Source organism: Somniosus microcephalus, chromosome 21 (assembly GCF_052327205.1).
Source record: "Somniosus microcephalus isolate GS21.2 chromosome 21, FLI_Smic_1.0, whole genome shotgun sequence".
Taxonomy (NCBI): domain Eukaryota; kingdom Metazoa; phylum Chordata; class Chondrichthyes; order Squaliformes; family Somniosidae; genus Somniosus; species Somniosus microcephalus.
Genome location: NC_141007.1, coordinates 65,102,359 through 65,126,499, shown reverse-complemented (window position 1 = coordinate 65,126,499; position 24,141 = coordinate 65,102,359). Strand labels below are relative to the sequence as shown.

Below are 24,141 nucleotides of genomic sequence, written 5' to 3'. Positions count from 1 at the left end.
CCTTCCCCCAGGGAACCCATCACTCTCATCGTTTAAAGATACAGCACAGGAGGAGGCCATTCAGCCCATCGTGCCTGTGCCGGATTCCGACAAGTTACTCAGTTCTCAGCCAGTGTTCGAGATAGAGCACACGAACAGAAGCAAAGTGTGCTCTCCCACAGAGCGCGAAACAGGCATGGACCATTAATCTGGTCAAAATGATGGCTCCCATTACAGGTCATTGGCTGCACTACAGACCAATGCCTACTCTTAACCTGAAGGGTTAGTGAAATATGGATCAAAATATGCCATTATACTGAAGTTATCAAAGGTCATCTCTTTCTTTACAGGGATTAACATGACACCACTTAAACCAGACTCAAATTTAATTTTCTTTGCTTCTATATTTTCTGTATGTATTTAAGCTCAGTAAACACAATACAGTATTTCTGCAGCAAACTCTTGTGCCAAAATCCTTCAAAGTTTAATGTCATGGGAGTTCACATTTAAAAAGAATTCTGCATTACAAGATCATGATGGCACATAATGGAAAACGAGATTTATAGGTAGTTACTGTTTAACAAAATATAAATCATTCACCTCAATACAAATCTTAGGTACTCACAAAATGCAAACTTACAGAGAAATTATCTTGACATTGCCAACGGGTTTTTTCAGAGAACCTTGAACCCCCAGCCACATACCTTCATTAGAAACTGTTACAGAGAGCTCCCCACCAACCAGAGCACAGTGAATGGCTATTCTTAAAATGTGGAAGACAGTGGAAATGATCTCACAAAAAGTGAAGTAAGTACAGTGTGTGTGTGGCCAAGTGGATCCAGCCAGCTGCCCGACAGTCCATGGAACTCAACTGATCAGCATGATTGGCAGATCAGAGTGGTGAATGGCATAGGGCTGCGTGGGGTGGACAGGTCACACGTGACAGTATGCTAAAAAAAACACAAGTCCAATAAAAAGCCAGAAACTGGGTCACAGGAAGATAGTTCAGAAAGACTGAATAGCAGCCAACTTAAAGAGTATATCAAGTATACCATTTGAATATTCATCATTTAAGACATCCTGGTATCCTCATTACTGATGCAGTTTGTGACTTCCAAACCATACAGTTTGTCTGTGGCATTCAGGCATGTTGAGAATTACAGGTATAAATCCATGGCTCCAAAAGTTTGATATCTTTATTGCTGAAGAGGCCAGGACCTATAGCTTATACTGCATGGTATTTTAATACCCACAGCTTTCAACAAACTGCCAGTCATTAAATAACAAATCAATAGGTATTCAGTCCTCAGTTACCGGCAGCACCCTGAATTAGGGCCTCAAACGGTGCCATTCTGAGACCATCCCTATTCAGGATTTTTCAGCTATTCCGTACTGTTTTTATTCTGAGACAGAGTTTGTTGTTTCTGTTTCTTCAGGGCTCTGTAGGCCTTAATGACCCTCTCGCGTTCCTCCAACATCATCCTCTGACGAGCCATTGACATGGTGGGCAGCTTACTGCATTGGGAGGCCTCCTTTGTCCTTTCTGAAGCACACTTACTCTGCCCAATCAGAGATTTCAGCAGTAACTGTCTCTGGCCAGGCTAGAAAGAACAAACAGTGGATTTAACACACAGAGCAAAGGAAAACATAGAATCCTCCACAGCTGATAGAAGATTAGGCCTCACTACTCTGCTCTGCATTAGAATATCTGAAATTCGAAAATAAAATTTTGAAACTTAAAAGTTACAATAGGCTGGCTTTAGATTGCTTCACAATCTTAAATCGCAAAGCTCTTAAGATGGGAGTATATTTGATGGAAAGGACTTAGAATTAAATCATAAAACGTTACAGCACAGAAACAGGCAGAGAAATTTGTGCTAGTGTTTTTCTCCACGAGCCACCTCTGCTGCTCACTCTCGATTATCCTTTAATATTCCTCTTTTTCAAGCAACTATTAAATGTCCCCTTAAGGGAATTTATCGAATCCGCTTCAATAACAATGTGGGAGAATTCCATACTTAACCACCCTCTGCGTGAAATCTTTTTTCTAACATCCCCTTAATACTTTTTATTATCCTGAACTTGCGCCTTTTCGATATTGTCTCACCGCAGAATTTTGGAAAACTATAGTCAGACCCTCTGGTATTCCATTAATAGCTTCCCTCAGGATCCTTGGATGTGAACCATCAGGTCCTGGCGATGTATCTACCTCGGATTTAGTTAACTGCTTTAGCACCAATTCAAGTAGTGCTTCCTTCCTTGTTGAAGTGGCAACAATCTGACTAAAAGTCCTGAGCGCGCTGCGAAAAAACTTCCCTTTCTCCCCACAAACAATTTCTCCATCCCAGTCTATCTTTAGATAATTAAAATCTCCTGCAATTATAAACGATACGCCTCTATTAATTTGTCTAAAAATGCCATCCTCAATTTCCTTTTCATTGCTCGGCAGTTTATAGTACTCTCCCAGTACTGTGACTGATCCCTTGCTATTTCTGAGCTCAATCCAAAGGGATTCTGTTTGGACCACTTCTCGATTGAAATCCTTATGCTTTAGTGCTCTGATATAATCAATCCTTGCGCCCTGTTGTTACAGTCAATCTTTATGCTCATGTGCTACGATGTCATAATGAGGGTACTTAGAGATTAAACAAGTATTTCCACCTTCTCATAAAAGGTGTAATCTCTGATATTCACCATTCTCCACTGCACAAATACTGTAATCTTACTTTACCATCATGTGTCAATAACACTTATTAAAATCCAAAGGTTATAAATTCAGCTCAACACAACATTTAATAGAGGTTACCCTCTGCACAACAACTAAATCATCATACTAATAGAGGACAAGCGAGACCGGTGAAACAAAGCGGCTGATCTGACTGGATTTATAAAAATTACAATGAGGCGATGTTGGTCATGTACATCAACATCCATGCAGATGTGACGTGGGTTCGTAATTGGTTGGGATGTAGAAGAAAGAGAATAGAGATAAAGGGAATGCGCTCTGATTGGCGGGATGTGACAAGTGGTGTCCCCCCGGGGATCTGTACTGGGGCCTCAGCTTTTCACCGTGTAAATCAAACATTGGACAAAGGAATAGAGAGCTGTATATCCAAGTTTGTAGATGACTAAATTAGGAGGCACAGTAAATTGTGTCGATTGGAGGAGGGAGTTAAAAAGGGACATAAAGAGATTACGTGGGTGGGCAAAACTGTGGTAGATAAGAGTTTGATAGAAACATAGAAGATAGGAGCAGGAGGAGGCCATTCGGCCCTTCGAGCCTGCTCTGCCATTCAATGAGATCATGGCTGATCATCCAAATTCAGTACCCTGTCCCTGCCTTCTCCCCATATCCCTTGATCCCTTTAGCCTTAAGAAATATATCTAACTCTTTCTTGAATATATTTAATGAACTGGCCTCCACCGCCCTCTGTGGCGGAGAATTCCACAGGTTCACCACTCTCTGGGTGAAGAAATTCCTCCTCATTTCAGTCCTAAATGGCTTACCCCTTATCCTTAGACTATGACCCCTGGTTCTGGACTCCCCGGCCATCAGAAACATCCTTCCTGCATCTAGTCTGTCCAGACCTGACAGAATTTTATAGGTGGGGGAAGTGTGAGGTTATCTACTTTTGACCAAAGAAAGACAAATCGTAGTATTTTATTAATGGGAAGAGGAACTGTGGATGAGCAAAAAGGATTTGGGTGTCCAGGTACACAAGTCACGAAAATCCAGTGCACAGGCCCACGGAATGTTGGCCTTTATCTCACGGGGGCTGGAATACAAAAGGGAGGAAGTGATGCTTCAGTCGTACAGAGCCTTGGTCAGACCCCACCTGGAGCACTGCGTTCAGTTTTGAGTACCGGACCTCAGGAAGGATATATTGGCCTGGGAAGGGGGTACGGCACAGATTCACCAGAGTGATACCGGGACTTAAAGGGTTAAATTATGAGACAGGTTGCGTAAACTTAGCTTGTGTTCTCTTGAGTTTAGACGGTTGAGGGGGGTCTAATTGAGGTGTTTAAAACGATTAAAGGATTCGATAGGGTAGATACGGAGAAGCTATTTCCTCTGGTGGGGGAATCCAGAACAAGGGGAACAAACTTAAAATTAGAGCCAGGACATTCAGGAGTGAAATCAGAAAGCACTTTCCCCACTCGAAGGGAAATGGAAATCTGGATTTCTCTCCTCCAAAATGCAGTGGTCAATTGAAAATTTCAAGACTGAGATCGACAGATATTTATTAGGCAAGGATATCAAGGGATATTATCAAAGGCGGGTAAATGGAGTTGAGGTACAGAGCAGCCATGATCTAACTGAATGGTGCAACAGGCTCGAGGGGCTGAATGGCCTCCTCCTGTTCCTATGTCATTTCTAGCTGTATATAGATCTAAAAGGAACCAAACACGATGAGAGGAGGTCACTTGTAAAGCCTGAATGACAGTGGCCTCATAACACGTGAACAACAAGCATTAGCCAGTTACATCAGCCACAAGGTAAGTGGTTTACTCTTTATAACCCACTGAACCTTGATTATGTTTCCAATTTCTACAACAGGTTTTTCCATCTCAAGCCACAATTACAAGCATGGATTTAGCAAGAGGCTGCTAAGTGACAGGCAGAGTGAAGTCATATAAAGTAAGTAGCTTTAAATTGGTGCAAAAAGTGTTTTAAGAAAGAAAGTCTGAACAACAAATGTGCGAAAATAAAAATACATGACTACGGTGAATGGTTAAAAAGAAGTAATAAAGGAGCAATGTGAGCAGGGAATGAAAACAGAACGGTTGGGCTCTGCTCTGACAGGGACTGGCACACATTGAACCGTTTTGGTTCAGTATTGTTGATTTTACACGAAGGAAAGTATTTACCCGATCAGTGACTTGGCTTTTCCTGGGTTTAGCAGTGAGGGTAGGGGGCTGCATGGCCACTTCTCCAAATCTCACGGTATCTGCAAAACAAGATCAGCTCCATTCTGAATAATGACACTTAAACTTCCTGTGGATCCTCACAGGTCAAGCAACACACTAACTCGACTACTTATTAAAGTCCTGCCTTAAAATTGTGTATGCAAATTTTGTCCCACGAACCTGACCACCGAACCCCTTATTTTGGTTCCAAAGTCTGTTTTTACAGCCCTCTGTATTTCAGCTGCCTGCCGGGTAGTTACAAAAAGGCAAAGAATTTTAAATTGAACCTCAGTGTAAATGTCCTTCAGGCAGCCTTCGAAGGAGGGTGAGCAAACAGGTGAAATTCCTGCATACCTTCTGATGCTCGGACAACTCAGTGACACGGCTCAGAAGAGGCCCAGTGTTCGCAGGGTGAAATCTTCAGTTGGTGCGGTTTTACTTAGGCAAAGTGCTCCACCTAGTGTCCTCATTAAAAACCGAAGCGGGAAAAAAATAAAAGGCACACAATCGAATGTCAGGATTGCAGACTTGTGGAGAACGGCGGAGTAACAACCCTTGTCAGCAGTCATCTTGTCAAAAGGCTGGAGTCTCCATCCCCCTACTATTCAAAACAGATATAATAGAAAGGAGCTGATGATACCAATGTGTCTATGCTCTGCCTTATGCAGAGACTTGCCCCAAAAATTAAATGACTGCTGTTTGGAATGACTTAAGAGCCAGTGGGGCAGTCTATGGACTGAGGAACTCTTTCCCTACCCAACAATTCTCGCCCACCTCCATGTGATGGCATTGACTTCTTGCTGGGATGCAGTTCCGCAGGCTGCCCTGTGTAACCTCGCCCAGGGAGCCATTATTCATGTGTGAAGCTTGAGAAGAAGTATGGTGGGCTATTTGACGAGGGAGGCATTACAGCTATTGGCAGTGGTCAACCTTCCCCCTAACTCAGGGAGCTAATGCCAGTTGCAGTGCCCTTGCCACTGCCCTGGTTCCGATTGGTTAACTCAGCATCAGATACTCACTGGATGAACAAGATAAGCCACTGATTGAGGTTACCTGTTCTGACCAGTTATCCTTAATTTGTAGCAACTCAATCGCAGATTGTAGATAGTATGGTCATGAACGACACTGTTAATCTCAAACACTAATCACAACATGCAAGTTAGCTGGAATAAATGATGGAAAAGCAGCCTGCACTCCAGGCCAGCCAAGGGAAAGGAAGGGTATCGACAGCTCTGCAGCAATATGAACAGCCAGTCTAACCTCGGAATAAGCCAGCAGATAAAACTATATTTTTCTAAGAAGCTGTGATTTAATATGCTTTGAAGTACTTTCCCCATTTCCAGCTGTTACATTCGTGCTTTGGACCATGAGTACTGACTAGGCAGCAATTAAAGTAAGAGATGAACTCAGAACTCTGCTCAAAGTGGCACGACAAGCAACTCCACTCAAAAGCAAATCATGGGAGGAATGGAAGTCCAAAGAAATACCCCGACTGATCGCTGCCTCAACATGAACTCAAACTAGTGATTAACTTGGCGTCTCAGTCTTATTTCTATCCCATTGAGTAAATGAGGGGGCAGAAGCATAGCTCAATGCTGTGCCAACACACTGTACTACAGAATGGTGCATCAGTGAAGCTCACGGTTCCCCACATCCTGAATTCCAGAACAAATCTCACAGATATTAAAGAGATAAAGAATTAAAGACGCTCTTGGTCATGGTGTGGACTGGGAAAGGAGATAAATAATAAGAAAGGCAGGGTAGTCTCTTTTTTCCGAAATAACTTTGAATTAGATGAATGTAAAGCTTAAAAACACCTCAATTAAAGCCCACAATCTGCGCTCCTCTAATTCTGGCCTCTTGAGCATCCCCGATTTTAAACGCTCAACTATTGGTGGCCGTGTCTTCAGCTACCTGGGCCCTAAGCTCTGGAATTCCCTGCCTAAACCTCTCCGCCTCTCTTTCCTCCTTTAAGACGCACATTAAAACCTACCTCTTCGACCAAGCTTTTGGTGATATATAAATACAAGTTGTTGTTGTAACTTGACACTGCAATTACAAATAAGGGATTCTAGTTTTAGTTTGGAGTTTATCATTTACTGGTTTCCCTATAAACCTTCTATTTCATCAGCCTGAATGGAGTGGACAGGTGTGGCCACTACCAGGGCCAGTCTTGTAGAGACAAGCAAAAGCAGATCCCAGTTATGTGGAGCAGCATGCAAAGGAAAAGAGACAAAGCTTTGCAGAGTAGCCCTACAAATTAGGACTTTGTCCAAACTAAAACTTAAATGTGTCTTTTTAAAAACAGGATTAAAAAGCATTAAGCATCTAATCTCGGCAAGCAGAGGCGAGAGCTCTGGTCCAGACATCCAGTGGGGTACTCGTGTCCAATGGGAGGGGAGTGGAGTGGAGTCGCCGCTCCCACTTCCCACTGTATCTAGCCGGTCTTCCTGCTAGGGGACTGAGGGTCAGGCTAATGACCTGTCCACATAAAGAGCAGGTGTTTGTTCTGGAAAAGCAGAGGAAGAAATGGGTTGTCTCATGTGCTGTTAGGCACGGAAGAGTGAAGATAAGCAACTATGACTGTTACCATCTCCACTCGTACAAGCACTCTTAAGAAACTGTATTCCGTAGAAATTATCGCTGCTTTTGCCTCACACCATCTTAGGAGTTTCAAGGGTAGTGAGTCACTCAGTAATTGGTGTCAACTTCATGTAGATTTGCCAAACACAGAATGATCTTCAACTTTGTGGAGCTGTATCTGCCCTCTGCTTGCTACTCTCAGGACTGAAGCAGACATGGTTTTTTTTTAGTCACCTCTGTGATATTGACTCAGATCAGGCAGTCTGCAGACAGCATTAACGGAACAGTTCTAATAAGCACTATCACCAGAACAGGAACAAGGGGGCACCAAACCAGCAGGCCTCTCACTGCAGTCACTTACCTGTAAACATTTCTTTCTCCAGTTTCATCTGCTTTCTTTCAACTTTCTTTCTAATAAACTTTCCCAACTTCTTCTTATCAAACCTATTTGATACAAATGAAAGTTAACTAACGAATGCATAACTTCCCACAATAGTGATAGTTTAAGACATTTTAATCCCTTGATCTCCAGAAATATCTGTAACCACATTCACCATATTTCTTTAAATGCATTTTGGTATTAGAAAGTTCCATGTTCTGGCTTGACGTTCCTGAAGCAGCACTCTGTGCCCACAGATCAAACTCTCCTGCCCTAAGAGTTTGCAACGGTGCAGCCTTGAAAGATTAATAGGATAGGGGTCACTGTGGATGCAGCGGTTTAGACGTGATTCTTTTGCTCCTTGGACTTGGGTTTTAAGCCAGTGCAGACCTACGGAATACCAGCTGGAATAATATCAAAAAGCTTTCACCATTTGTAATGAAAAAAGATGGCAGTGTCTCTGCAATTATTTCACTTTGAAGGGGCAGAGGAAACCCACTGAATTAAATGGGTGACATGGGACTTGATCCTAAGCAATGGCTACTGGGACTATCGCTGAAATTCTCTTATACCAGCCCAAGCGGGGGTGGTGAGGAAGAAAGAACAATGTCTATCCATTTATATTTGTACACTGTATGCAGATAGAACCTATGCTTTAGCACTGCCCTCGAGGCTGACTTGAACTAAGGTGCTCTGAACGTAGAGTCTTTCTGACAGGAGCACAACAAATTTCGAGATGTCTGGGCTCTTTTCTTTAGATTCCTTAATGCAGAGGACTGGAAAATGAAATGTTATCAAATAGATGCACATACCGGCGACACCTTCAAAGTAAACTGATGTTTTTTGTGTTAAGAATTATGGCCCACATGCATGCAATACGGTAGTACAGTCTGACTCGCAGTGATATATATATATTTTAATAATCACAATGACTTTATTAGATGCCCTTCCCAGAGACAGATTCTCTTTCCTTTGCTTCCACCCTGTTGCTTTCAGGAGAGAAGGGGAAAATACTGCAATTGCAGTTATCTATCACCAATGTCAGGTTCCCACAAGATGTAATACCTTATGTACACAGGTAATAGGACTTACTCTTTCTTTTTCTCAGACTTTGATTTCACGCTGCCTTTCTTTTCTTCCTCCTCATTCTCCATCTCAGGACATCGGGGCAGTTGATTATTGGTCATGAACATTACGTGCTGTGTTTCCTCCTCCATGCGTTGAATGTAGGCTTTCTCTGACTCCCATTTCTGCCTCTTAAACTTTGGAACTGGTATGTCTCCATGACGATCTGAGGCCACTGAAGCAGGCTTCTTCTCTGGCTTTGCTGGGTATTTAAAAAAAATAAGTTCATTCAGTGTTTCTCTGTTACAGGTTATCCACTTAACGGTTTAGTTTATAAGTTTTCCACACAAGAATGGGCTATTTTGGCCCAGAGACAGCCAACTCAGAACGAGCCCTAGGATGTGGATGAGGAAATACGACACTACACAAATGATAGCCTTTGGTTAATCACTTTCAACCAGGGTTCTCACTCATGACTATTATCCAGTAACATGCAAAGCGCATATGTGCTGGTGAACACTGGGACTTGTAATGCCTGCCATATGAACAAAGGGGATAGGAAAGAGCCATCTGCTCTATCATGCCTTCCTAACCAAACTCGGTGTGGCCATGTACACCATCGGCCCCCCCACCCCACTTCACACAATCTCCTGGGAGAGGCAGAAACAAACAGAAAGAGATGGTGAATAGCCCGAGGACACTCCCTATCTTGGCTCACCCATGAAGAACAGCTGCTTGGGCAAGGTGCCGGGAGGGCTGCTGGCTCTCATGGAAAAGCTAGGGCCTTCAGAGAAGGAGGGAGAAAATTAGCCAAAAAAAAACTTACAATTGGAAAACAACCAAAGGCCAGAAAGAAAATCTATGGATGAATTACTAGACTTAAAATATAATCAGGTGCCTTTAAGTAGGTGAGCTGACAAGTAGATAGCATGGGTGCAACGCAACATAAATGTAACTACTTAGAGAAGTTAAAGTCAAAAAGGAAAACTTAAAACTTGGACTGTTCCCCTGTATTGTGTCATATTTATGCACAGTTTATTAAAAGAAAGACTATTTGCAGAATTTGCTTTTCTCCCTCACCCAAAGTTATACTAATAGTGTAAAACATAAATGTGAAGCTGATAAAAATTGTTATGCATTTCGGATTTGACTCAAAAAAATGTAAGGAAATGATTCAACCTGTATCACTTAGCATTTCTAAATAGGCAAAATATACATTTGGACCTATTTAAAATGACTGTTAAGTGCCAAAATGACACAAACTTGTGTGTTCAGGTCTGATTTCAATTAATTTCGTGTGATGTTGTCTGTCATAAAAAGTTGTGCACCTGTAGGTTTGTAGGGTACCGCTGGACCAAATCAGATTACAAAGCCAGAATCAGAACGCATTATGCGCTTAGAATGGTTGGGATGATGTGCGGTAGTACAATCAATATACAGTGCAAGTATGTACAGGAGACAAATTAGTACAGTTCTGTTTTGTCTGCCATAAACAGCTGTCCATTGTATCATATACACCAAATGTGAAATCAGCAAGGCCTGGGGAGCCCAGAAATGGGAGGACAATAGAAATCAGAAAATGTCCTTTGTGCTCTTCAGCCTTCAGCGTTCTCGGAGACGTTAAAATACGGGTAATATGCTTGTATTTTGGGGATTTCCGCTTCAACTGAAGTTGTGATCAAGCCGCATTTCCACTCACTGTAGCAATAGCTCCCAAAATAAATCCTTTGATTACGACCATAAATAAATTTGTCCATACTGACATAATGGCCCAACAACTTTGAGAATGACTGAATTAATTTATTTCCTAGTTAAAACGAAAGACACAGCATTAAAAATATTGATCAAAAAGGGACAGAACAAACTGCTCCAGCAGCGCTCCCTGGAGGCCGTTTCTCTGCTCAGTTTCCTTCTTTGAAAATAAACTTTACCCAACACAATACCACCTCAACCTGCTCACCGACTGGCTGCACGTTCACCCCCACCAGCCTCCAGAATGGACAGGGAAACAAAAAGCCACAATGGCTCCAGTTGCTCATGAGGTTTGTCCAAACATAACGGTAATCCCATCCACACAAGTTAGCTAGTTTGGGTTCCACAGCTGGGATTTGTCCTATTTGTCTGTTCAAACCACACCCACTATAAGCGGAATGCACCGTATCGAATCTCAACAAACTGATACAAGATACAGGCACCTCAAAGCACTAGAGTGGTACCACTAATGCTGCCTCCGCAAGATCCTGCAAATCCATTGGCAGGATAGGCGCACCAACGTCAAGTGTTCTCGCTCAGGCCAACATCCCCAGCATCGAAGCTTTGACCACGCTCAATCAGCTCCGATGGGCGGGTCACATTGTCTGCATGCGCGATACGAGACTCCCAAAACAAGCGCTCTACTCAGAGCTCCGGCACGGCAAGAGAGCCCCAGGTGGGGAGAGGAAATGCTTCAAGGACACCCTCAAAGCCTCCTTGAAAAAGTGTAACATCCCCACCGACACCTGGGAATCCCTGGCCCAAGACCGCACAAAGTGGAGAAGCATCCGGGAAGGTGCCGAACACCTCGAGTCTCTTCGCCGGGAGCAAGCGGAAGCCAAGCGCAGGCAGCGCAAGGAGCGCACGTCAATCCAAGCACCCCACCCATCCGCCCCTTCAACCACCGTCTGCCCCACCTGTGACAGAGACTGTAGGTCCCGCATTGGACTCATCAGTCACCTGAGAACTCATTTTTAATGTGGAAGCAAGTCATCCTCGGTTCTGAGGGACTGCCTAAGAAGAAGACAAGAGCTATACTAATCGTGTGACCCAGGCTCAGGGTAACGATTACAAAAGCAAAATACTGCGGATGCTGGAAATCTGAAATAAAAACAGAAAATGCTGGAAATACTCAGCAGGACCTGACCTGCTGAGTATTTCCAGCATTTTCTGTTTTTATTTCAGGGTAACGATTATCAGGTGAACAGTAACTTCTAAAGGAACAATGATAAACTGACTACTTTACCAGCCTTTCTCTTCTGCTTATTCATCTGCTTCTTCATTTTCTCTTTACTCCTCATTATCTCACGGACTTTGTATGGAATTTCCTGCTCGTCAGTATTTTTGGGCTTCATATTAATCTTCTTTGGTCCACTGTAAGAGTTAAAAGTACATTATTGCCAGATGATCTTTGACATACAGTATTTTACCGCACATATTAACAAGGCTACCAAACACTCAAATATTCTGAAATTAATTTTTCTGTCCATTCATTTCCACATGTTCCTTCTAAAAACAAGAGTGTGGTTAAAAAAAAATAATGATTCATTCACTCTAGATTTTATAGTCATTTTCTCTAGCTTCCCTAGCCCCCAAATCTAGTATTCATCTATAAACAACCTGTTTCACTAGTGGACAGAATTAAAAGCGAACAGCAAACGTGTTGAGAACTTTAATTGCCAGGGCAATTCTCTCTGCTCACTCCCTCTTTCCTCCCAAGCTCCTCCAACAACAACTCAAATCTGTGACCCAACCATGTGAAAGGAGCATGTTTGCTGCTTTGTAATGCATGCTGCATGATCACAAGTGCTTGCTATTAATGTCCGTGTTTATTATGAATTGTGTCTTTTCCTATAAGAAAGAGCCACCTCTGCCAAGGAGTGAAAAACCTCTTCAGGGTAGTTATGTGATTTGGGGATCAGACGTCATGAGACTCAAAGAAATTAATGATTACTGGACTCCTCATTCTTCTACCTTAACAAACTACCCACTCCCCCTAAAAAATGCAATGAGGAGGCAAAAGTAATCATTTAAAACCTCATGATACCCCTGCTTGGAGAGTCTAGAACTAGAGGGCATTTTCTCAGGCTATGGGGTCCATTTAGGACTGAGATGAGGAGAAATTTCTTCACTCAAAGGATTGTGAATCTTTGGAATTCTCTACCCCAAAGGGATGTGGATGCTGAATCGTTGAGCATATCCAAGGCCGAGGAGTTTTGGACTCCAGGGGAATTCAAGGGCTATGGGGATCGGGTGAGAAAGTGGAATTCAGGTCGAAGGTCAGCCATGATCTTATGAATGGCAGAGCAGGCTCGAGGGGCTTTCCGGCCTACTCCTGCTCCTATTTCTTATGATATTTGGGGACTGGTTGCTTCAGAATTAAAACTCTGCCCAATAACCTGGATTAGAAGTTCAAATCCAGCCAGGCTGTAGATGAAGGGGTCTCCCTCTGCTTGTAAATGCATTTGTTGAGTGACAAAAAATGACTAGTCTCAGTTTAGTTCATAATAATGGGTACAAATTTATCATGTAAAACTCCTTCCAGAACAGAAGGCAGCTTGTTAATGGAAGTGCCCCACCGGCAATGTTTGGGATACTGGAGTGCTGAACAGGGAGGTTTTCCCTTCAGCTGCAAGGGAGGCTGCAGGAGCAGTGACCAGAGAGAGCTTGAGGCTTAAGACTTGTGTCAAACTGGTGAAAATGTTCCATTCCCAGTACTGTACCAGTCGAATATTCCGACCCACACGGGTGTGTACGCACCCATAGGGGCCTCGCAAGTGCCAGTTTCAGGCATGCGAAGCGCATGCGCTAAAACCCAGCACTTCCAATCTGTCAAGAATCCTCTTGACAGATCCTCCGCCTGCCCTGGAGAAGAGCCTCTGCGGGCAGAGAGTTCCGCTTTCTGCAGAACCTCTGCCCGCTGAAAACCTTTCAAAATCTTACACCTGGTAAAAGCCTGAGTAAGAGTTTTAAAAAAATAAAAAATACACTTTTTTCCACTCATTTATAATTTAAAAAATACTTTTAAAAAAGGTAAGTTTATTTTTAGCCCCGTAAAAAACTTTAATTTTTTTCAAAAAATTAAATGTTTAAAATATTTAATTTAATTTTAACTAATTTTAAATACGTGATTTAAAAAAAAAATTATTTAATGTTTAACTGTGTTTCTAAATGTGATCCCCATTCATACATTTGACATATCTGTGCGTAGAGACCTGTCAAACGTGTGAAGGGGGATTCCATTCTTTGATTGGTTCCCCATGGCCCATGTGATCCCAGGGACACTTGCGAACCGCCTGCGCCCCTGGGCCTCTGCCCTCGCAGACCCGGAGAGGCCCAGAATCGGAAGTCTCGGGATCTATGGAGTTAGCAGGTAAGTGCGTAGATTTTTGCAGATCGGAGGCATCCGCACGCAGGAAGTCTCCGATCGGAAAATCCGGCACAGTATGTTGCTGATCATTAATAAAACACAGATAACCATAATAAAGTTTGATGTATGTTGTGTTTTGTCTCTGCCAACTGATACATGTTCCATGATTATCATTCATGTAATTTCAAAGCAGGAGATCAGATTTAGTTTCATCTCCCCCATTTTAAATGCCAATACTTAGTGGCATGTTTATAATTCCTGGGTCACGAGGTTACAGAAACCTTTAATCGAGCAAGTGCCCAACTTTCAACTCTTATAGTAAAATTGTGAAAACAGAAGTGACTCCCCGATGACCTAGTGGGTTAAGGCACCACAGTGTTAGAGAGTTAACTGACCTGACCACATTAGCTATGGGCGTGGAATAGTTGGGATAATGTGCAGTAGTATAAAGATTTATCAATAATATACTTTAAAAAAAGACTTGCATTTATATAGCACATTTCACAACCTCTGGGCATCCCAAACTGCTTTACAGCCAATGAAGAATTTTCTGAAGTGTGGTCACTGTTGTAATGTAGGAAACGCGGCAGCTAATTTGCACAAAGCAAGCTCCCACAAACAGCAATATGATAAATGACCAGATAATCTGTTTTTAGTGATAAATATTGGCCAGGACACAGAGGATAACTCCCCTGCCCTTCTTCAAAATAGGGCCATGGGATCTTTTACGTCCACCTGAGAGAGCAGACTGGCTTCGGTTTAACATCTCATCGGAAAGACGGCACCTCTGACAGTGCAGCACTCCCTCAGCACTGCACTGGAGTGTCAGCCTAGATTTTTGTGCTCAAGTCTCTGGAGTGGCGCTTGAACCCACGACCTTCTGACTCGAAGACGATGGATAGGCCATCTGGTTTTGTAGTGCTGTTTGGTTGAGGGACAAACATTGGCCAGGGCCCCGGGATACCAGCGAGTGGGACGGACCCCAGTAACCCAGGCCGCGGTCTGCGGGCCGGTGGGAGTCGCCAGGGCTCGGGCAGCGCTGTGTGGATGGGGAATGTCCCGCACACGTGGGTCACAGGGCGCTTCCTCGCACAATAGCAGCTGTGAAGCAGCGAACGCTCCTTCCCCAACCTGTCCCGCTGCTCCTGCTGCCGCTTCCTAGGCCCCGAGTAATAGGGGTCAACAGCTTTGATCTTCCGATGCTTCCCCATGGCTCCAAACCCACACTCGGCCTCGTGTCTGCCACCGCCACCTTTCACCTTTCTCCCGATTGGCCCATTAAGAGTCACGTAACCAGGGGTTCCGGCCCTTGATTGGCTAGAGTCGTACGGAATCCGGGTCGCGGCTCTTGATTGGCTGGGATCGTACGGAATCCGGATCCGCGGTACTTGATTGGCTGAAATCGTAGGTAACCTGGGGGCCACGGCCCTTGATTGGCTGGGGTCGTACGTAATCCGGAGCTGCGATACTTGATTGGCTGGAGCAGTACGTAACCCGGGGCCGCGGCCCTTGATTGGCTGGAGCCGTTGTCAATCAGGCGGAGCTTCCGTTGCTAGGCAGCCGGGCTGCGCTAGGCCCCGGGTGAGCCGGGCTGCCTCGCTGCACTTGGACCCATGATCAGCTTAATCCGCGCTGCTGTCTGCGGCTTGTGTGTCCGCTGGAAGCCGCCCGGCGCGGTGAGTGCTGTTTACCGTGTGTCTGGGGGCCAGGGCCTGGCTCTGGCTCTGGGGGGACGGAGTGACCTTCACTCTGAAGGGCATTGAATCTAAACATGTCTTTTCGAGCCTTCAATTATATTTGATTGGATTATTCTCCCATTCCATTCCTGAGCCCGAAGTTTGTGGGTTCAAGTCCCACTCCAAAGACTCCAGCACAAAAATCTAGGCTGATGCTCTCAGTGCAGTGCTGAGGGAGTGCTGCACTGTCGGAGGTGCCGTCTTTCGGCTGAGACATTAAACCTCTCTGGTGGATGTAAAAGATCCCATGCCACTATTTCGAAGAAGAGCAGGGGAGTTATCCCTGGTGTCCTGGCTAATATTTATCCCTCAACAGGTTTTCTGGTCATTATCATGTTGTTTGTGGGAGCTTTCTGTGTGCAAATTGGCTGCTGCGTTTCTGATGTTCCAACAGTGACTACACTTCAAAAGTACTTCATTGGCTGTGAAGTGCTTTAGGAGGTCCTGAGGTCGTAAATGGTGTTCTATAAATGCAAGTCTTTCTTTCCCTGTGCCTGGATACCAGGCATTGGCCAACCTTACTGCATTACAGGCAACTGAAAAGTTAGGAGTGGCCTGGGTCAGTTCCCCTTTCACCACCCCCCCCCCCCCTCATTGGCACAGCTATGACTGGAAAATCAAGCAGTCTGAATTTCCAGTGTGGTGTACCGCAGCAATCGTTAACTTCTTCAATACTGTGGTTTCAAGAGATCCTCGCTTGTGCTGCTGTCACTTTGATAACACCAGAGTTGCCGATGTTGAGTTTTAATTGCTCTTTTTGAAGGAGCTATGATCATCTGTCAAAATGATACACCAACTGTTTGCTTATTACTGTTAAAGTAATTGATTGCCTGAAGGAATTAGAAAGAAAAAAGACACTGTATAAAACAATTGAGAGCCCTCTCATAGAAGCCTTGGCTTAAAAGTGCATTGCCTGTTCTGATACTGAACTGCACAGAGCAGGAAGCTCTCAGATGATCCCTGCTGAGTTAGCTGATCTCGATTGGGGCAATAGTTAGGGTACTAATGTCTCCAAGTTGGGAAGTCAGCCAGAATTCCTGCTCAAAATCACTATCGAATGAGCCTTTCTGGAAAGGGGATGCACAAGGATGTCAGCACAATGGATTGCGTGCCAATACTCTGTACAAACTTACACTAAGTCCAAGTACCTTAAGGACTCCCAAGAGAGAGGCCATCCATGCAGTTGCTTCTTGCCCCATGTCTTAAACTTCCTTCATCCACCTAACCCCTGATCACTGTAATGCACACAACTCTACCTCACCACCAATTCCCTCAACTCTTCAATTACCTGTGCTGTCAGACTGCTTGTCTGATGCCAAGTCATGGAGGCAGAACTTTCCTCCAACTGAATATAGGGAAGATCAAAGCCCTTGTATTCAGCCCCACCAAAAACTCCTTACCCTTGCTATTGATTCCATCTCACAGCCTGACATTGGGGAGTTATGTTCTGTTCTCACCGGATGTCCATACACATACATTTTCCAGCAGAGGTCACAGGACGGCAAACACGAGTGGGAACCCTGCCTGATTTTTTATTTCTGTCTTTCTCAATTTTCTCCTTCCCCTTGCCCACCAAGCCAAGCTTCCCCCCTGAACTTGCATCTTTCTGTAGTTCTTCCTATCGCTCCTCGTGCCCCCTCCAAGCTCATCTTCTCCACGAGACCCACCAAATCTTCTTCTGACCCTATTCCCACTAAACTTTTGACCACCCAACTTCTCTTTCTTAGTCTCCATGCTAGCTGATTTGTAAATGCTTCCTTCTCAAGTACTATACCCCTCCCTTTCAAATCTACTGTCATCTGCCTCTCCTCAAAAAAAACACCCATGACCCCCTCCATCCCTGCATGTTACTACTGTCCCATCTCCAAAGTCCTTGAGCATGTTGCCTCGTTCCACTTTTGCCTATCCACTTGTAGCCAGAGAATATCCTGCAATGACTTCTCTTCCTGCCCCTGCACCATTGCCTCTGGACTCCAAGGATCTATCCTTGGCCCCCTCCTATTTCTCATCTATATGCTGCTCCTCAGCAACATCATTCGAAGTCATGATGTCAGGTACGTGTACGTCGACGACATCCAGCTCTGTCTCACCAGCTCCTCTCTCGACCCCTCCATTGCCTCTGATTTGTCAGACTGCTTGTCCGAAATCTACTCTTGGAGAAGATCGAAGACGTTGTATTCAGCCCTCACCACAAACTCCATTCCCTCGTCACCAATTCTATCCAACTTCCTGGGCAATGTCTCTGGCTGAACAGACTGTTCGCAACCTATTTGACCTAGAGCTGAGCTTCCTACCCCATATCCTCTCCATTGCAAAGACTGCCTACTTCCACCTCTACAACATCACCCGTCTCTGCCCTGCCTCAGCTTATCTGCTTCTGAAACCCTCAGCCATAATTTTGTTGCCTCCAGACTCGACTATTCCAAAGCTCTCCTGGACAGCTTCCCATCTTCCACCCTCCATAAACTTAAACTCATCCAAAACTCTACTGCCCATATCGTAACTCGCACCAAGTCACGTTCGCCCATCACCCCTGTGCTTGCTGCCCTACATTGGCTCCTGGTTAAGCGGCGCCTTGATTTAAAAATTCTCATCCTTGTTCTCAATTCCCTACATGGCCTCACCCCTCTATCTCTGTAACCTCCTCCAGACCTACAACCCTCCAAGATAACTGCGCTCCTCTAATTCAGGCCTCTTGCGCATCCCGATTTTAATCGGTTCACCATTGGCAGCCGTGCCTTCAGCTGCCAAGGGCCCTAAGCTCTGGAATTCCCTGGCTAAACTTCTCCGCCTCTCTACCTCTCTTTCCTCCTTTAAGATGCTTCTTAAAACCTACCTCTTTGACTCATCTGTCCTAATATCTCCTTATGTGGCTTGGTGTCAAATTTTGTTTGATAACGCTCCTGTGATGCGCCACAGGACATTTTACTACATTAAAGACGCTATATAAATACAAGTTGTAGTTGTTAACCCGCACTAAGTCCTGCTCACCCATCTCCCCTGCGCTCACTGCTCTACTTTGACTCCCAGTCCACCAACGGTTTGGTTTTAAAATTCTCTTCCTTGTATTCAAATCCTTCTATGGCCTCACCCCACCCGATCTCTGTAACCTCCTAAAACTCACCAAAAACTCTGCGTTCCTCCAACTCTGGCCACTCTTGAATCCCCACTCACTTCTCCCCACCATTGGTGGCCGTGCCTTCAGCCGTATAGGCCCTAAGCTCTGGAATTTCCTCCCTAAACACCTCTCCACTTCACCCTCTTCCTTTAAGACGCTCCTTAAAACCTGCCTCTTTGACCACGTTTTTGGTCACCCATCTCCATATCGCCTTTAGCTCAGTGTCAATTTACGCTCCCCTGAAGCATCTTGAGACGTTTTTCGATGTTAAAGGTGCTATATAAATGCAAGATATTGTACTGACTAATTAAATTGTGAAGTACAATCAAAGGTCACACATTCACTCAGTTTAAGCACCCGTGCATACAAAAATAGTGTTTCATTATGATTTAATTGATTTTCTTTTGTATTTAAGTGATAGATATTTTATAATTGGATTTAAAAGTTGACACAATATTTGGGGTGGACCAGTGAGTAGTGAGGGGAGCGGTTGACTCTTGTATCCTGATTGTCTTGGCTAAAGAACAATACTATGTAAATGAAAAATAACACACCATATCACTCAGCTCTGAAGGTTATTGCCCAGCTCTGCATCCTGTTTCCTATCCTGTTCTGGTCAATCAAGAGGATTCATTGTTTACAATCTACTAACAGATCAGCAAATCTTTTTTATTTGACAAATTCTCCCATTCTTTGTATGGACTATGGTTCTACAGGTGTCGGACGATCTCAAATCAAATCAACTTTTATTGTCATTGTTAGTGCACAAGTGCAGTACAATGAAATGTAGGCTTGCGGCTCCCGAGAGTGTGAGCCAAGATAGTGAGTGAGGTTATAAACTGCGTGAGGCATTACAACCGACCTGCTATCCTCATCCACTCCCAGTAGGGATCCCTGGATTGGGAATGGGAATCCAAGCTGCTTTACCCCTCCCCCATCTCTAGGCTGGAGGTACTATTGGAACCTGGGATTTTTCTAGTTTTGTGGCTCAGCTACTCAGTGCCATAACCAGCTGGGCCATGGCGGGCGGGCGGGGTGGGGGGAAGCATTTAACAAATCATTCTTCACAGTAGACATGCCTCTGGTTCAAAGCAATAAAATGGCTTCTGAAACATGTGGTCTAATTTTTCATATAACCCATTTCCTATTTGAATACAAAGCAGCAATGACAATTTATTTTATAAATAAACTCTTCCCAGTAAAATTTACAGTTCTCTAAGGTGCAAAGAGATGACGAGGCATTAAAAATTAGGAGAGGCTGTAAAATAGTCCTCTTTATCTTGAAACCACTTGCTGATCAAACAGAGAACTAAGACAGAACTACCTGCATGAGCCTCAGAATGGCCTCTGCTAATCCTTGAACGCACAGGTATGCAGATAAGCCCTCTTGATAGCACACTCATAAAGCCTTTCTTCAAGTGCGAGGCCAGATGGCGAGTGTCAGCAGATTATTCGACTGTCGGGATATCACAGCCCAGTCCGATCCTGTCCCCAACCAAATCCATACATGTGCTTTCCATCGGGGGGGGGGGGTCACTGGACAGTGATCAGGAGCAGGAACCCTGTATAATGTTTCTAGCCATGGGGCACTGTGGCCATCCTACTGCCATTCTGTCTGAGACCAGTCCAGACCAGGGATTGAAGCTGGGGCCAAGCTGATCTGCAGGATTCAGTACCATGCCAGAGGTACACTTGCCATTGCACCATCATGGAGCTTTAACTACTAATTGTTTTGGGACAGGGACTTTCTTTATGTCCTCATTGACAAAGCTTCTTTGTTTAGATCCTGGTATTTCACAAGACACTAATAATCACTGCATTTTTATATGCTTTGCAATGAACAATAAGCTTTCTTTATTTTAATCCTCAGGGGGCTCTAGGACAACTTTCAAGGTTCTCCTCCAATGGATTTAGGTGGACATCAAGCTTGCCTCTTTCATCGCACTTGCCTGGACTCTTCAGAGCTTTGCAGATATTGTGCTATAACCGAACTACCACCATGTGCAAACGGCTTTTTACTCCCTCCAGGAACCTGAACTGCAAGGAGAATAAAAAAAACAACCAGAGTCATCTTCAACATAAAGAACAAAGTAATAAGGATGACAGTTGCTTTAGGGTAAATTGCAAACCTCCCCCAGTACCCCCTACCTGGTGCTGTATGAAAGGGTGCCACAACTGTGTATGGATTTCATATGCAGAGGAACTGTCGGACTACTACCAGGATGCAGGAGTAAAAGCCCTCGATGTTATTGATGAACATGTTGACGATGAAAACCTTAAAACTTTTATTAAAATGGAAATAAAATTAAGGAACATGAAATAATATTTAAGAGCAGCATTGGAGCATTGTGTAAGCCTGCTTTGTTGTGTTGTTGATCTGAATCCTAGTAAGGGTACTAGTAGTTAGAAAGTACTAGTTAGCGGGTACTAGAAGTATGGACTTCGATGGGCTAAATGTTCTTTTCTAATCCCTACTTTTCTAATGTAAAGGCTGAGTTCATCCTGCAGTCACTCAGTACAGTCACTGGCCAGGTATCCAGCGATTGAGATGAAAAACTGCAGCGATTGGTGGGCCCTCCTTGCTGCTTGCCATGATGGTGAATTTAAAATCTGCAGCCCCGACATGCCAATCCTCCCAAGTGAAGGAGAAGTAGGGCAGGACCTACAAAAAGATCTGCAGCCCAATTTCCCTTTTTTTTTTACACACACACACACACACACACACACACACACACACACACACACACACTATATCAAACACCGTTCTGTGAATTTATGCACAAATTGTAAACCTTGGCCCTCTCAGCATTCCCAGACTTCGAGCATTTGTTGCTCCTGTTTTCTTCCCATCTCCCACTCCACCTCCCCATCAGCTCTGAGTGAATGACTTTACAGGATAGGGAGAAACTGTGGCTGTGAAATTCTTAATTGCACACATGTATTTATAATTGGTGTTCATACTATTAAATACAATGTGCCGCCTTAATGTAAACTAAATGTCTGGTTTTATAAACCTGAAATGACGGCTAAACTAGACTTAACCACAAAAAAACCGAAGAATCTAAGTGTGTGCAGGACTTCCTGCTCTTTAAGACCGTTTTTTCCAGTGAGCTGTAACCAGAACGGCAGTCACGGCAGCAGCCTTTGGTTACTCAACTTCCCTCTTAGCAGTGACACATTCTGTCACCTTTAAGCTTAAAGGAAAATGTCACGCAGCCATTACTGATTGAATGTATTCACTGTCCAGGGGAATACAAAATATTTTAATCCTCATTTTACAGAGCAGATCACACATAGAAATACAATAAGCAGCCTGAATAAAATATCTTGTTTCAGCATAACATTGAGAAGAAAACTTTCAACCAATTCGTTCTTTGCAGCTCAAAATTACAAAGAATCTGACTCAAATATCTAGTAGAATTTTTTTAAATTAAGAAGCCTAGGTAAAGGACCAATTCCTATAGTGCAAGGTTGGAAAGAATGACAGATACATTAATGCAATTTGTCATGTAATTTAGATTAATATTTACTTATCACAATATTACTTATTTTTGTAACAAAATGATTATACAAATTTACATTTTGTGGTACTACTCGTCATTCTTTTCAAGATAATTTCTAAGCTACTTGTAACCCCAACCTACCCTCTTAGATGCACTCACCCCGACCTCCTCGATGTCCTGGCCCTAATGTGCTGACCATGATCTCCCCACTCCACCCCAATGTGTCAATCCCTGATCATCTCTCTCTCCATGATCTGCTGGCTCTGATCTATTCTTCCCCAATTCAATGTGCTGATCCCTGGATGGAGGGCTGTCGGTGTTGCAGAGGTGGAAGTAAGCAGCCTTGGTGACAGATAGGATGTGAGGTTTAAACCTTATCTTGGAGTCAAACAGGATGCTAGGATTATGGATGGCCTGCTTCAGCCTGGGGGTGTGGCTGCGAGGGAGCAGGGTTTGTCGTGGAACCCAAAAACAATGGCTTCAGACTTCCCAATTTAACCTGGAGGTAATCATGACTCATCCTAGTGAATCTGTACTGCACCCACTCCAAGGCCAATATATTTTTCCTGAAGTTTGGTGCCCCCAAAACTTAATGCAGTATTCCAGGTGGAGACATTTGAGATGATGGTGTGGGAAAGGGAAGAGAAGCCATTACTGGAGATGTACTGGCTGCGTTTGGTTAAGAAGGAACGGAATTGTGCAAGGACAGTTGCATGGAGCTGCGTAATGGAGGGGAAGCCTTGGAGAAGGATGGCGTTGTCAACCGTACAGTGGAGAGGAGGCCAGGGTGGACAAGCACCTCAGTCATGGAAGACGTCATTTGTGACTGGCTTGGACTGTTGTGGGGAGGGTGCAAGCCAGACAGGAGGGATTCAAAGGGAATATTGTGAGGAATAGGCACGGAGCCGGGAGCCAACGACACGTTCAAGGGCCTTAGAAAGGAACAAGGTTGGAGATGGGCTGGCTGTTGAAGAGGATGGATGGGTCAAGGGTAGGAGTGGTAGAAGGGCAGGAAGCAGCAGAGACAGCTGCAAAGGTGGTCTCAATCTTGGGGATGAAGAAGTCCACGAGTTCCTCACATTTGGTCTAAACTAAAACATGAAAAATGGCTACTTGGTCAAGGAAACAGAAGGTATATTGTGACAGCAGTTAGGTCAGTTCACCGATGGGCTATAGAATGTACCTGTGCCTTTTTATTTATGTATCCTCTATATTCATGTGACTTGACAGGACCTATTAACAGTGTTATAATGATGGTCCTTTCACCTCACGCCTAAGTATTAAACAAGGTCACATCAGGATGCTTCCTTTCTCTGGGTTAGAGGATCTGGAGAATCAAAATGAACCGCTGCCATTTTGATATTCTCTGAGGTCAGTGTTGAAAGGCATCAAAGTTGCCAGAAAGAGCAAATTCTGATACTGTAAAATACTGGAGATTTACGCTTGAACTGTAGCATTTGTTTTAAAGCACAAGGCAAGAATTAAAATATGCAGTTCCTTTAACTCATTCTGTTTTTCATATGTCACTGGTTACAACTCCAATCCACTTCACTTAGATGTCATAAAAATGTCCGTGTGTCTCTGCTCAATACCAGGAATTGCAATTGGAGTGTTGCCAAAGGACACATTCAGATAGAACTCAATAGCTTCTTACTTTGTTTCCAAGCAGATGACTTTGCAAAAACAATTTGTGTGGGAGAGAGACACACACAACACAGTGCACGGTTATGGCCTCTCGCAGAAAGTCA

At 44.1% G+C, this 24,141-nt stretch overlaps 2 protein-coding genes across 3 annotated transcripts; one reads left to right on the top strand and one right to left on the bottom strand.

The window, feature by feature from the left end:
• Positions 1 to 439: 439 nt before the first annotated feature.
• LOC147102889 (coiled-coil domain-containing protein 137-like) lies at positions 440 to 15,297 on the bottom strand. Of its 2 annotated transcripts, XM_085963786.1 has the most exons (6): positions 15,168 to 15,297; positions 11,913 to 12,040; positions 8,942 to 9,176; positions 7,832 to 7,914; positions 4,849 to 4,928; positions 440 to 1,580 (listed from the first exon to the last, which is right to left on the bottom strand). In XM_085963786.1, exons 1-6 carry the CDS (start codon positions 15,245 to 15,247, stop codon positions 1,362 to 1,364), a joined length of 825 nt encoding a protein of 274 aa, XP_085819912.1. In that variant the 5' UTR covers positions 15,248 to 15,297; the 3' UTR covers positions 440 to 1,361. The 2 variants fall into 2 exon arrangements, with proteins under 2 accessions (XP_085819912.1, XP_085819913.1); XM_085963787.1 differs by lacking the exon at positions 4,849 to 4,928 and having other exon boundaries at positions 1,409 to 1,580.
• Positions 15,298 to 15,561: 264 nt separating this feature from the next.
• oxld1 (oxidoreductase-like domain containing 1) lies at positions 15,562 to 23,896 on the top strand. The gene is made up of 2 exons (XM_085963788.1): positions 15,562 to 15,712; positions 20,761 to 23,896. Exons 1-2 carry the CDS (start codon positions 15,650 to 15,652, stop codon positions 21,211 to 21,213), a joined length of 516 nt encoding a protein of 171 aa, XP_085819914.1. The 5' UTR covers positions 15,562 to 15,649; the 3' UTR covers positions 21,214 to 23,896.
• The last annotated feature ends 245 nt before the right edge of the window (positions 23,897 to 24,141 follow it).

What these genes read in the sequence shown, in the direction of transcription:
- LOC147102889 (XM_085963786.1), bottom strand. Translation starts at nt 15,247, where the DNA reads ATGGGGAAGCATCGGAAGATCAAAGCTGTTGACCCCTATTACTCGGGG. An exon ending in CAGCAGGAGCAGCGGGACAG is followed by an intron (nt 12,041 to 15,167) that starts GTTGGGGAAGGA and finishes TAACTCTTACAG; the next exon opens with TGGACCAAAGAAGATTAATA. An exon ending in AAGTCTGAGAAAAAGAAAGA is followed by an intron (nt 7,915 to 8,941) that starts GTAAGTCCTATT and finishes TGTATCAAATAG; the next exon opens with GTTTGATAAGAAGAAGTTGG.
- oxld1 (XM_085963788.1), top strand. Translation starts at nt 15,650, where the DNA reads ATGATCAGCTTAATCCGCGCTGCTGTCTGCGGCTTGTGTGTCCGCTGG. An exon ending in GCTGGAAGCCGCCCGGCGCG is followed by an intron (nt 15,713 to 20,760) that starts GTGAGTGCTGTT and finishes TTTAATCCTCAG; the next exon opens with GGGGCTCTAGGACAACTTTC.